Genomic DNA, 11,791 nt, shown 5'->3' on the forward strand with positions numbered 1-11,791 from the left:
CTGACGCCAACTCTCCCACCACCTTTCCCTAAAAAGAGGTTTTTATTGCCTTTGGTCCACAATTGGTATTTCACATTATCTCTTGGCCCCAGTGCTCCTGGGTAGGGGCTGGTCCCCAGAGGGCCTCTGGGTGGGGGCTCCTGCGCAGTACTCCGTAGGGAAGAGGGGACAAGTAAGGAAGGGGAGAGTCTGGCTTTGCCTCAACCAGTTAAGACCCCGTTGTCCTGGTTGGGCCTCAGTTTCCCCACTGGGCCCCTAGGCAGGTCTTCGGGAAATCCAGTCTCTCGCAATGCCTAAAATATCTCAGGACGGTAGCTTGGTCCTTTCCCAGGGGACCTACTTCCTTCCCAGCACCCCCAATGCACCATCCCCACCCCATTCCCCTGGAAAAAAATTAAAACGAAAACAGACTTTCGGTTTAACTACCTGAAGCCTGTGGGGACAGAAACCACAAACCGATTGGCAGAGAAAAGGGAAGAGGGGAAAAGCAGCCGGAAGCCGTTTGGGGCCAGTTCCCCACCCCTGCCCAGGTTTCTTCTTCACCCTGCCCCACCCCCAGGCCCCTGCTCCCACCCACACAGCTCAGCCCAAAGCCTGCTGGGGAATTTGCTGCCTGGACAGGCCCTGGCAGGACCCCCCACCCCACGCGCATCTGGATCTGGCCTTCACTACACCCCCACAGACCCTCAGCTGGAAGCACTTGGGCACCCAGAAAAACAAGATGAACACACAGAAAAACCCGAAAACTCATATGGGGGTGATGATGTGGGGAGACACCTGCATAGGTGCCTCAGTAGCCAGCCTCCTCCTGGTAGTAGGGGGGGTACCCCGGGGCCGACCCTGGGCTGGGGCAGTCGCCCGCAGCCCCTGAAGCCCCGTCGGCCACTGGGCCCTGCGGGCAGTACTTGGGGTCATATATCTGCCGGCCCAGGCCAAAGACCTGGCCGCTCTGATTCGCGCCCTGCGTGTAGCCCATCTGCAGAGACATGGAGGAGTTGTCACACTTGTCGGTCCCCAGCTTGGTGTCGTAGATGTGCCGCCGAGTGCCGGGAGCCGTCATGCCCACCTGGAGAGGGAGGAGAGCGTGTCAGGGCGGATCGGGAGGCGGGGAGCCGAGATGCCCCCAAGAACCCAAGTGCTCCACAGCCAGCATGACGCCCCCACCGGCGAAGCGGCAGGGAAAGTGATAATTGCGGAATCTAAACGGTTCAGAGCTGGATGGGCCTCAAGACAAACCCCAGAGGAATCCTGCGGCCCGGAGCTGGGGGGTAACTCTCCAGAGACACACCGCACACTGAGGCAGGGACAGAGCCGGCCCAGGTGGGGGCAGCAGGGGAGCCCAGAGCAGGGTGTCAGCGGAGAAGGCAGGCTTCGCACAGCAGGAGACAGGGCTGCGGGCTGCGGGGCTGCGGCGAGGCCCACCTGGCTGGCACACTTGTTGGTGCCCATTTGCAGGCTGATGGTCGAGTGGTCCATGGGTGGCAGGATGTGGTTCTTAGGGTCATACAGATGCCTTCTCGTGCCGTACGCTGTCATGCCCGACTGGCTGGCACACTTGTTGGTGCCCATCTGTAGGGGGAGGGGCAGGAGAGGTCTTCGAGGGCTGCCTTAAACTCAAGGGGCCACCAGGTAGGACAGGCCCGGGTTGCAGAAGCCCCTCTGCCCAGTGGGCCCCAGGGGTGGAGAGCCCAACACCCACCTGGAGCCCAATGACACACTGGCCGGCCTTCATGGTGGCGTCGTCGAAGTTCCGCTCCTGCTTCTCCGAGTACTTGACGCCAATGTCCACGCCACTGTGCAGCCCCTTTGTCTTGGCCTGGAGAGGAGGGGAGCTGGGAACATCCGGGAGGGGCGGCCAGGACCCTGGAGCCAGGCCCGGAGTGTGTGGCCCAGGGCAGGCCCAGGGACTGGGCTGCAACCCGCCCTCTGCCTGCCACCCAGTGCCTCGGGCATCTCGGACTCGGAGTCCTGAGGGCCCCAGCCTTCCAGGTGTTCGGGCTGAGAACTCGGGGGACATCCTTGCCACAGCCCTCTCTCACATCTCCCATCGCTGTCTACCCAACCCCCCCAGCCACCTGTCCAGGACACGGCCACCATCTCCGCCCCGGGCTCCTCCCTGCAGCCACGGGGTCCCCTGGAAACGTCCTTTGGAGCACGGCCCCTGACATGAGAACCTCCTTCCCCTCCCACATCGGGGCCCTGCTGTCTTCTCTTCCTGAAACGCTGGCCCAGCGCACCCTGGTCTCGGTCCAAGGGTCACTAGACCCCACGCATTGGCCTAATTCTTTCTTTTCCTGCCAGGCACGCGTCACAATCTACAACTTGTTTATGACTTATGAAAAGCAGATCTGAAGAGGGGACCCACGTGTGAAATCTAGTGGGGAGGATCACTGACCGTAACAAATGTCCCTCTCAAGTGGGGAGGTGGACAGTGGGAAGGGGGGCTACACGTGAGCAGGGGTGGACGGGGCATATGGAGATCTCTGCGCCTCCCTCTCAATTTTGCTGTGAACTTAAAACTGTTGTAAAAATAGTTTTTTTAAATTAAAAAAAAAAAAACTTGTTTATTGTTTATTCCTCCATCCTACTGTGAGCCCTCAGAAGGGCGGACTGTCTGTCCTGTTCACATTGAATCCACGGTGTCCAGTGCCTCCTGGGGGCTCAGAAATCTTTGCAAAGGAACGAATGAGATTATCTATAAACCCGTGCTGCCCTTGCTGTGTGGCTTTGGGCAGGTCGCCGCCCCTCTCTGGGCCTCACCTTCCCTGCCAGGGCGAGAAGAGACACCTGCACCTGCGTCATGTTCCCACTCTCAAACAGGTCGTTGGCCTCAAACAGGTCCACAGGGTTCATGCCGTAGCTGACCATGGCCTTGATGAAGTTGGAGAGGTTCTCTAGCTGGGGGGAGGCAGGAAGGGGCCGTGAGGGGACCTCAGGCTGCCCGCCGGCCCTGTCCTCGCTCCGCCCACCCGTCCCTCACCTGGTGCCAGTTCTGCATGGAGCGGTTGATCTTGGGGACTGAGCCCGGCTGCAACTTATTCATGAGTCTGGGGTGGGGGAGGAAACAGGAACCTCCATTAACGCAGGGGAACCTCACAGACCCGAGGCCAATTCTAACCTTGGTCACCTTGCTGGGCAACCTCGCCCATTCTTTCTGGGCCTCAGTTTCCCCTCTTGCAATGTCATGGCCACTCACAAAGCAAGGATACCGAAGAGTGACAAGGATGGGTGTTGGGAGTATAATCCAGAACCCCTGATTTTTGGAAGTGAATCTGGAACTTTCTGTTCACGTTTTTAATGCGCAAAGCATGGAATGTCTGAACAGGATGCGGCAGAGAAAGGCCCCCAGAAACTTTAGAAGACGCTCCCCATTGGCAACCCTTGACAAAGCAACAACACAAGAAAACAAAGAGAAAGACCCAAGACTCACTGAGGAAAACGCAAGCAAGGCTCAAACAGCACAGACGCGTGACCGCTGTGTGCAGAACCCGGGGAGGCGAGCACGAGCCAGCGCCCACACTCACGTGCACAGGATAATCCCGTCCTTCAGACCCTTCTGGAAGTCGGGGCCGATAGACAGGCCCGTGAGTCCCTCGATCCAGCTGCGGAGTTCTGCCTCCTTCTGAGGATCGTATTTGGACAGGAGCTGGAGGAGCCGAGGGGACAGGCTTGGGGTGAGAACGTACCCAGAGGAAGCTCCCTGAAGCTCCCGATGGGCAGAGACGGTGGCTCCCAGGGAGGAAGAGTCAGACGGGCCTGGAGGACCCCCACACTGGGCACACTCATGACACAGATAGCCCACATGCCACACAGACACACCCGTATCTTTCACTGAAGCGTGAACTCTGACCCACACTCCCAGTGGTGCCGAACCCCACAAGGCAGCCAACATCCCCCCTGCAGGACCTGCCCTCTGCCCTTTACCCTCTGGTCTTGCTCTCCCTGCATTAAAGACAGTCCCTTCTGTTTACACGTCCTGTCCCCGTGGACACGCCTGTTCCTGACGTTCCACATCAGTGGAATCACACGCCGTGTGGCCCCGCGTGGCCGGCTTCTCTCACTGAGCGTCGTGTGTTACAGATCCATCCACGCCGTGGCGAGAGTCAGAGCCTCCCTCCTTTTCGTGGCTGAGTAATATTCCAGCGTGTGGATGGACTAGCTTGTGCGTGTCCCTTTACCCATTTGTTGGCTATCTGGGCTGCTTCAAACTCTTGGCCATTGCAAATTGGGCTTTGAACGTCCGTGTACGAGATTTGTTAAAACACCTATTTCAATTCTTTCGGGTACACATCTAGGAGCGGAATTGCGGGGAAATTCTGTTAGACTCCCTGAGGAACCACCAAACCTCTCTCTGCGCCTTGAACCAGCCGCATCGGTTACTGGCTCGGGGCCTTTGCACATGCTGACTCAGATGTTTGCTCAGCTGGGTCCCTGCCTTCCACCCAGACACAGCCGGAAGGTCACCTCCTTGGAGAGGCTCCCTGACCTCCCTGGCTATGAGGGCCCTGCTCGTCCCCATCTCTCCCCGGCCCCGCCTTCCTTTCCTTCTGGTCACATGATACAGCTTCCCGCGTGTGGTCCGGCACAGTGCCGTCTCTGGATAAAAGCACTCGTGCATACCTACTGCCCACGACACACACACACGCACCCTGCTCCCCATGGCAGCATTCAGAGGGCTCAGAAGGTCAGACTGGCTGGGGCCCCCAGAAGCCAGGGAGACCTGAGCCGGTGTGGGCAGACTGGGTCACCCCCAGCGCAGCTTCGTGGGGGGTAGTAAGAAGCCAAGACCAGTCCCGTTCAGGACCAGACTGGGCAGCATGGTGAGTTTTCTGCCCCAGAGTCCCTGCCTGCCTTTGCTCACCGATCCCCTTGCCCCAGGGCGGCCTTTTCTCTTCCTCTCCTCCTGCCACCCCAAGGGACCCGGACCCCAGAGCTGCCCTTTGCAGACCAATTCCTACTTCCAGCTCTGCCCCCAAATCCCCTGTGCCTCAGTTTCCCCATCTACATTTGGAATTGTCAGCGTAAGGGTCTCCTGAACCTGGCTCCCGCATCCTGGTGGCCGTATATAAACCCCCATGATGTGGGGTCAGGGCTGAGCCTCCCAGCGTGCAGGGCAGACAAAGGCGGGAGGCTGGCCGGCTAACCTGATCCACCCGGCCGGCCCCCTTGAGCCAAGGTCTCCTGGTTCCCACGGCCGGGAGCGGCCCTGCCCAGACGAAGCTTTGTCTAGCCTGAGGAACGACGGGTCACGTCCCGGTGGCTGAGCCTGAGGCACACCGGCTGGTGTGGACGCCTGCCCAGCCGGGCCCCGTCCTTGGCGGCTCGCAGGGGCTGCGTGGGGGCCAGAGGGGCCGAGGCCCCGGGGCAGAGGTGCGGGGCCCTCGCTGCTGCCCAGCCCCTTCCTCCCCCACTGCCCAGCGGCCTGCAGCACATTCTTCCCCACCGCAAACTGCCAGGAATGCAGCTGCTGCCTCCTCCGAAATCTGCTAAATCGGGAACAGCTGTTTCCAGTGGTCTAAACCCCAGGCCTGGCCAGGAATCCAGTGGCCATGGCTGCTCAGGGGGACACACTGGACGTCAGCCTGTCTCCTGCCATCCAGTTGGGGGTAAACTGAGGCACGGGGTCCAGATAGAGCAAACCCCGCCCCCGTCCTAAGCAGCTGGTGAAGTGGACAAGCATGGGCTCAAAGCCATAGGAATTTGGTTTCGAATCTGGGTGTGGCCCAAGTGACCCCGGCAAGCTGGTGGGTGCCCCACCCACCCTCCAGACCAGTGAAGAACTCAGCTTTCTGACCCCCCCTCCCCCGCCCCGCACCCCCACCCTACGGGGCGCGCAGGTATCAACCTGCCCCCACCGCACTCCATCTCCGGAAGCTGCCCCACCCGCACCACTTCCTGCTTCCTTGGGGGAGGTATGGGGTGCAGGAGGACAGTGGCCGTCAGGCGCTGGACGCAGCAGGTCAGGGGGCCAGTCCTGCCTCCGCCACTCACAAGCTGTGTGGTCCCGGGCAGCTCCGCTGACGCCTCTGAGCCCCGCGTGCAAATGGGCGCCGGGCCGGGCGGCAGGGTTACTGCTGGAGGGGGCTCGTGCGTTTAAGGGGTGTGGAGCCTGCTGAGTGACCACGCTGGGTCCCTTGGCTCCCCATGCCTCAAACGTCCCCTTGTCCAAGGCGGAGGCAGAGGCTCTCAGGCGCCCACGGGAGGGTGCAGACTTCCCCCTCCTGTCCTCGGGCCCTGGGGTGCCCCCTGCAGGTGCCTGTCTGGGGCTGGCAGGCTCCATTCCGGGGCTACATTCCTAGACGCCTTGTGGGAGGATGTGGGGGTGCACAGGGATGGCAAACCCGCCTCCAGCTGGAAGGGCCTTAGGCCGTCAGGCCTGGGACCCCTAGCTCTGGGGTAACCCCTTACTCCGCCCTCTCCTAGGCGGGCCCTGCTGTGTGACACTCTGAAAGTGCCTGCGCCTCTGTGAGCCTTTCTTAAAGTGTCTCCCGCTGGCCCCGCCTGTGTTTCCAAATTAGAAAACCCACACATTTTAGGGTTCCTGCGGACCCCTTCGCTGCCCTTTTAACGTTGTTAGATGGAGACAAAGGACCCACAGGGCAACAGCCCGGGCGGACCCCCCGTGCTCCGACTTCCCCCGCAGCCTCCGCCCCACCCCCGCAGGTGTAAGAGCTCCGTAAATTCCTGTGGGGGCGCCGACACCCTTCCGAACGAGACGCCCGGCCCCGCCCCTTCCCCTCCCGCAGCTTAAGCGGCCCCAAAAGCAGAAGTGTGGCCGGCGGATGAGGAGGGGGCTGCCGGGGCCCTCGGACCCTCAGGCCTTGAAGCCTTGCAGGGGCCCAGGGCTGTGGGGTTCAGGCTGGGGACGCACCGCCGGGGAGCGGTCAGACCCACCCATCCCTAGACGCTGGGGGTGGTGCCAGACCGCCGACCTCACTGCTTCCCCAGAGTTGAGGGAGCCCCGGGGGGCGCCCCTAGAATCCTAGATGCTGGGGAGGAGGGCCATTCTTGGTCCAGGTCCCAGAGCCACTGCGCCCCCAGATTTCGGGGAGCCCGGCGGGGCGCGCAGCCCTGCAGAAGTCTGAGGGCGCGAGGCCTCCGAGGGCGGGGTTAGGGCTGGGGCGCCCCTCACTCACCCGGTTCTTGACCTCGGCCGAAAGCCCGTAGGAGGGCCCCTTGTTGAACTGCGTGGAGCTCATGCCGGCGACGAGACGGGACGGGGCGCGACGGGACGGGACCGACGGACCGACGCCGGGCGGGCGCGCGGGCGGCAGACGCGCGGGCTGCGCCCCGCCCCCGCCGCTCATTGGCCCCCGGCGCACATGTCCTTATAAGGCCGCGACGCGCCGGATTCCTGCGGCCGCCGACTTCCTGAGCCCCCGAGGCCGCCGCGGACCCCCGCCCGGCCGAGCGCCCCATCCCCGGGGGCCTGCCGGGACACTGAGGCAGGGAGGGGCAGGGGCTCCACTCGCCTGCTCCCTGCTGGGGGCCCCGAGGTGGCCCTCTCACCCTTTGTGGGTCTCAGTTTCCTCTTCTGCCCCGATGATAGAAGAGGAGGAATTGTTGGGTGGAACCCCAGTTCCCTCGAGGCACGAATGAGGACTTCTCTCTTCCACTTAGAGGCGCCTCCCTGTCTAGGCCCCCTCCCGGGAAGTCCCACGACTGGGCGAGGGACACAGGAACCAGGCGCTCAGAGGAAGCAGGGGTCATTGGAGCTGGGGCTTTGATGGCTGAGTAGGAGTCTGCCAGTCCGAAAGGGATGAGTATTCTCCGCGGAACGAAAAGCGCGAAGACCTGGAGGGCCGGTCTGGTTGAGAGCCTGCAGAGAGAGATCAGTCAGGTGGGCTGGGGGCCGGGATGAAAACGGGCCTTGAATTCCAGCCTCGGGGACGATGGCGGATAGGGGGTGGAACAGCGCAGCCATGAGGTCTGGAGATACCCTGGAGGAAGGGCCGGGCCGCGGAAGGTGCCAGGCCAGGCACACAGGTGGTGCTCAAGAGGTGACGTGCGCTTGTGCAGGTAAATCAGCAAATGAATGGAACACAGGATGAATGAGTTCACTTGCGCAGTAACTCGGTCATTCGTTTTTTTGTTCACACACCTATGCGTTCATCAAAAGCTCCCTGACCGGACGTCTGAGCCAGTCCCTTGCTAGGTGAAGCTGGCTCCCCCCGGGACCTTAGCTCTGGCCCTGCCCATCCCTGGGAAGACAGAGCAGGACACAGAGTTTCCGGACAGAAAGGGGAGCCTGGGGTGTTTGAACCTGTAGGGGAAGTAGGGGCTCCACTAAAGGTTTAGGAGAGGTGGCATATAAGAGGGGGCATGGGAGGCGGGGTTTTGAAGCACAAGTAGGAGTTTGACACATTTGACAAGTGTGTCTGGTTGGGGGTGTGTGAGTGCTCCCGGGAGCACTCACTGCTGGCACCCCACCGCCTGTTTACTCCTCCTCTGCCATCGTTCTCATCCCACTCTCTGCAGGCTCCTCCCTTCAGGGTTCAAGTCCTAGTTGGGTGGTCTCCGGCGAGTCTCTCCCCTTCCAGAAGGTCTCAGTTTCATCATCCGCGCAATGGGAACCAGTGAACAGTAGGGGTCAGCAGGGAGACAGCGCAGCTCTGGGCGTGGGAACGGTGCAGTTTTTCCGTGTCCAAGTGGGAACTATGCTGTGGCAGGGGCACAGGGAGGTGGGTCCAGAGAGTGGGGAGGAGCTGAAACCCAGAACTCGGTGGCAGGCGGCCTGGGCAAGCCCCCGCCACCATCAGCCTCAGCCTCCTGCCTGTGACCTGGCCTGCCTCCCAGGCGCTGATATTCAGCAGGTGCCCAGAAAGACGCCTGGGACAGTGTAAGCGCCACATATGTGCTGGGCAGCTTGAGTGCTGGCACTCAGACCAGTGCTGACCGCTGGGACCGAGATGGCAGAGGTGCCCCACTCCGCGCCGTCTGGCCACATGGCTACTGTGCGCTTCAGGCGGAGCCGATTTTAACTGATTCCGATTGAAGACGGGCACCAATGCTGGACCCTGGTTTCAGAAAATGTCTGGGTGCATTTGGAGCAACCCGGAGGGACGTGAGTGGGTCTCTCCCCGGCGTAAGCTGTTCAGGATCCGGGCGCAGGTGAGCTCTTCGAGGGCGCCTGAGCGACGGAACTGGGCTGGCCCTGAGCGGGAAAGAGGCCAGACTTCCAAGACGTGGCACAGAAAAAGATGTCAGATATGTCGTCTGCCGCTTTTCAGACCGAGCACCTGCTGAAACGGTCATATTTTCAAGATACTGAGTTACAGGAAACCTGTTAGCAAAACTGTTCTCTTTCAGTCCTTTTAATGTGGCTACTGGGAAGTTATGTGCGCAGTTTGTCGTATATTTCTCCCGGCGAGGGCTGTTCTGGACCCACAGCCCAAATCCAGACACCGCCTCTGTGTGCGTGTGGCCTGAGAGCTCAAAATAGTTTTCACATTTTTAAGTGGTTGAAAAGAGTCAAAAGAACACTATCCCGCAAAGCGTGGAAATCATGTTTTTCACATTTCAGTGTCCAAAGTTTCTTTGGCGCCCAGCTGGTCGGGCGACTGGCCATTAATGTCAGCCTTGCTGTTACTGCGGGGCTCTCCAGCCTTTTCCAGAAAGCCATTTGCCGATCCCTGGTATAGCTTCTCCACCTCCCAGAACCCCAGAAATCCAGACGTCCTGGAATTCACAATCTCAGAGTTTTGGAAGCTTCGAATGCGCATCTCAGAGACACTGTGGGGTGGAGTCTGCACCCCCATAAAGCGAGCCTCGAGAGAAGGTGGGCACTAACTTTTGTGCTGCTGGGGGGTCCTTGGTAAAACACGCGCGCGCACACACACACACACACACACACACACAACACTTGGAAAGCTCCAGAAAGCCAACACGGTAGAACAGGGTTGGGGTCCCGCCCAAGGTCCTCAGGCAGGTGGAATTGTGTGCGTCCATGTCATTCTCCTACCCTGGCGCCCCAGCCTTGGAGCCTGGGTTCAATTCCCTTCCCCCCACCTGACTAACTGGGCGAAGTTACGAAGTTACTCTAAGCCTCTCTCTCCTGTCTGCAAAGCTGAGATAAGGGTTGTTGAGGCAACACAGGTCACAATCCTAGGAATTCTGGCCTTGGCCAGGAAAACCTCACAAGGATTCTGGGGCCTCCATCCCTTCCCTGTGCCCTTGACCCTGTGGCACTCACCCATCTGCCATGGACCCCTGGGGAGACTGCAGGGTTGGGGCCACAAAAGCCTCAGGCACTGCTCTGGGTGGCTGGGCCCAGGGGGTCTTGGTGGCTGGGCACAGGGGCCTGCAGGCGCGGAGAGGGCCCTGGGCCTCTGCCCGGCAGCCACCTCAGAGATCCAGTCCTCGCAGGTGGCTTTGCTTTGGCTGTGCTCTCTGCCTGAGGCTGTGTCTGGTTCCTTCACACTCTTTCCAGCACCTGCTTGTGAGCACCCCCCACCCCCATGTGACTCTCACCCTGCCCCAGCTGGCTCCCGCCCAGGTGCCCTCAGTAGGCACACCCACGGCTTGCCGCAGAATCCAGCACAGCTTCCAAGTTACCCACTGTCCCCAGAAGGGCAGCGTGGCCTTGGTCCACCTCTGTTTCTCGTGCTTTAGATTTAGAACTGTCTCCCACCGCTGGTCCTTTTTCCGAGCGGGCCAGGCAGCCCTCCAGGGGCCCGAGGAGCAGTTTGGGGCGAGGTGAAGCCACACCGGGGCGCTGTGTGCCTACCACGTGAGAGGGAGCGCTAGGTGCACCGCAAGGTACAGCAGCCGCTGCCGCAGGAGCATTTCGACGTCCGTGACTCTAATACAAAGGTGTCAAGTTTAAAATTCCACTCCTCGGTCAAACTGGCTGCATCTCCCTGCTGGGGAGCCCTGTGGGTGCTGCGTTTGGCCTCGCTGGAGACAACAGACTCACAGTGCCACCCACAGTGGGGCTAAGTGTGCTCCCCAGGCCAAGGGTCACCTCGTGGGCCTCTCCACTAGGAAAGCCTATTTTTTCTTCCCTTTGCAACTAACAAGTGATCTGGGGAGTGATCCACAATGATTTCAAGTGGGCATTTATTGAGTAGGCTCCTATCTGCCAGCCCCAAGCAGGGCGCTCTCTATGAAGCAGGAAAAGAATGATGGCCTCTTGTCTGGGGAGCAGGAACCGGTCTGACCGTACACTGGGTGTCGGGCTCCCAGGATTATGAAAGCCAGCAAGTAGGTCTGGAAGGTTCTCTCAGCCTCCAGGACACAGCTGAAGTCACCTCTCTCCCTGACAGCCGAATCCGATTCAGAACACCCAGCACCTGCCCGCCTCCACCCCCACCCCCCGATTTTCTCAGATGTGCCAACTGCGCCCCTCACAATGGGGCAGACACGCACCATCAGGAGTCAGACCAGACACCTCCTTGTCTGTTGGCCTGTCTCCATGTTGGTCCTAGAGCTCTGTGAGGGCAGAGACCTGGCCTGTGTGCCCACTGCTGTGTCCCCAACACATGGTGCAGGCAGGCCCTAGACGCTGTAAGCTGATTTCCCTGAACGTGTCTGCAGCAGCCTGGCATGTCTACTGCCCTGCTCCAGGGCATCCGCTCAGTGTCCTGCCCCATGCCTCCCTCCTCCCCCTCTTTGCGCCTGGAGTGGAAGGCGCGGTGGAAGCACCTGGCGTACAATGAGTGTTGGGTCCTGTTCCCTCCTTGGGTGCTAGGAGGCACCCCGGCTTTTGGAAGATGAGGGGGAGAGGGGCATGTGTAGGGGCAGCCAAGAGGGGCGCATGACTGCGGGTCTGAGGGCTCCTACCCCGGCTCCC

General features: G+C 60.7%; 1 protein-coding gene across 2 annotated transcripts; it reads right to left on the reverse strand.

Moving 5' to 3' along the window:
• Positions 1–23: 23 nt before the first annotated feature.
• On the reverse strand, positions 24–7,293 carry CNN2 (calponin 2). 2 transcript variants are annotated; one of them, XM_016126619.2, is made up of 7 exons: positions 7,137–7,293; positions 3,525–3,646; positions 2,981–3,047; positions 2,761–2,898; positions 1,700–1,816; positions 1,423–1,569; positions 24–1,066 (listed from the first exon to the last, which is right to left on the reverse strand). In XM_016126619.2, exons 1-7 carry the CDS (start codon positions 7,197–7,199, stop codon positions 791–793), a joined length of 930 nt encoding a protein of 309 aa, XP_015982105.2. In that variant the 5' UTR covers positions 7,200–7,293; the 3' UTR covers positions 24–790. The 2 variants fall into 2 exon arrangements, with proteins under 2 accessions (XP_015982105.2, XP_036090139.1); XM_036234246.1 differs by lacking the exon at positions 7,137–7,293 and adding an exon at positions 3,925–4,457.
• Between the last annotated feature and the right edge of the window lie 4,498 nt (positions 7,294–11,791).

The sequence above is a fragment of the Rousettus aegyptiacus genome, unplaced genomic scaffold (genome assembly GCF_014176215.1).
Source record: "Rousettus aegyptiacus isolate mRouAeg1 unplaced genomic scaffold, mRouAeg1.p scaffold_m13_p_16, whole genome shotgun sequence".
NCBI classification, from domain to species: Eukaryota; Metazoa; Chordata; class Mammalia; order Chiroptera; family Pteropodidae; genus Rousettus; species Rousettus aegyptiacus.

What these genes read in the sequence shown, in the direction of transcription:
- CNN2 (XM_036234246.1), bottom strand. Translation starts at nt 4,014, where the DNA reads ATGTGGAACGTCAGGAACAGGCGTGTCCACGGGGACAGGACGTGTAAA. An exon ending in GACGGGATTATCCTGTGCAC is followed by an intron (nt 3,048 to 3,524) that starts GTGAGTGTGGGC and finishes CCCCCACCCCAG; the next exon opens with ACTCATGAATAAGTTGCAGC. An exon ending in AGTGTGTCATTGGGCTCCAG is followed by an intron (nt 1,570 to 1,699) that starts GTGGGTGTTGGG and finishes CTCCCCCTACAG; the next exon opens with ATGGGCACCAACAAGTGTGC.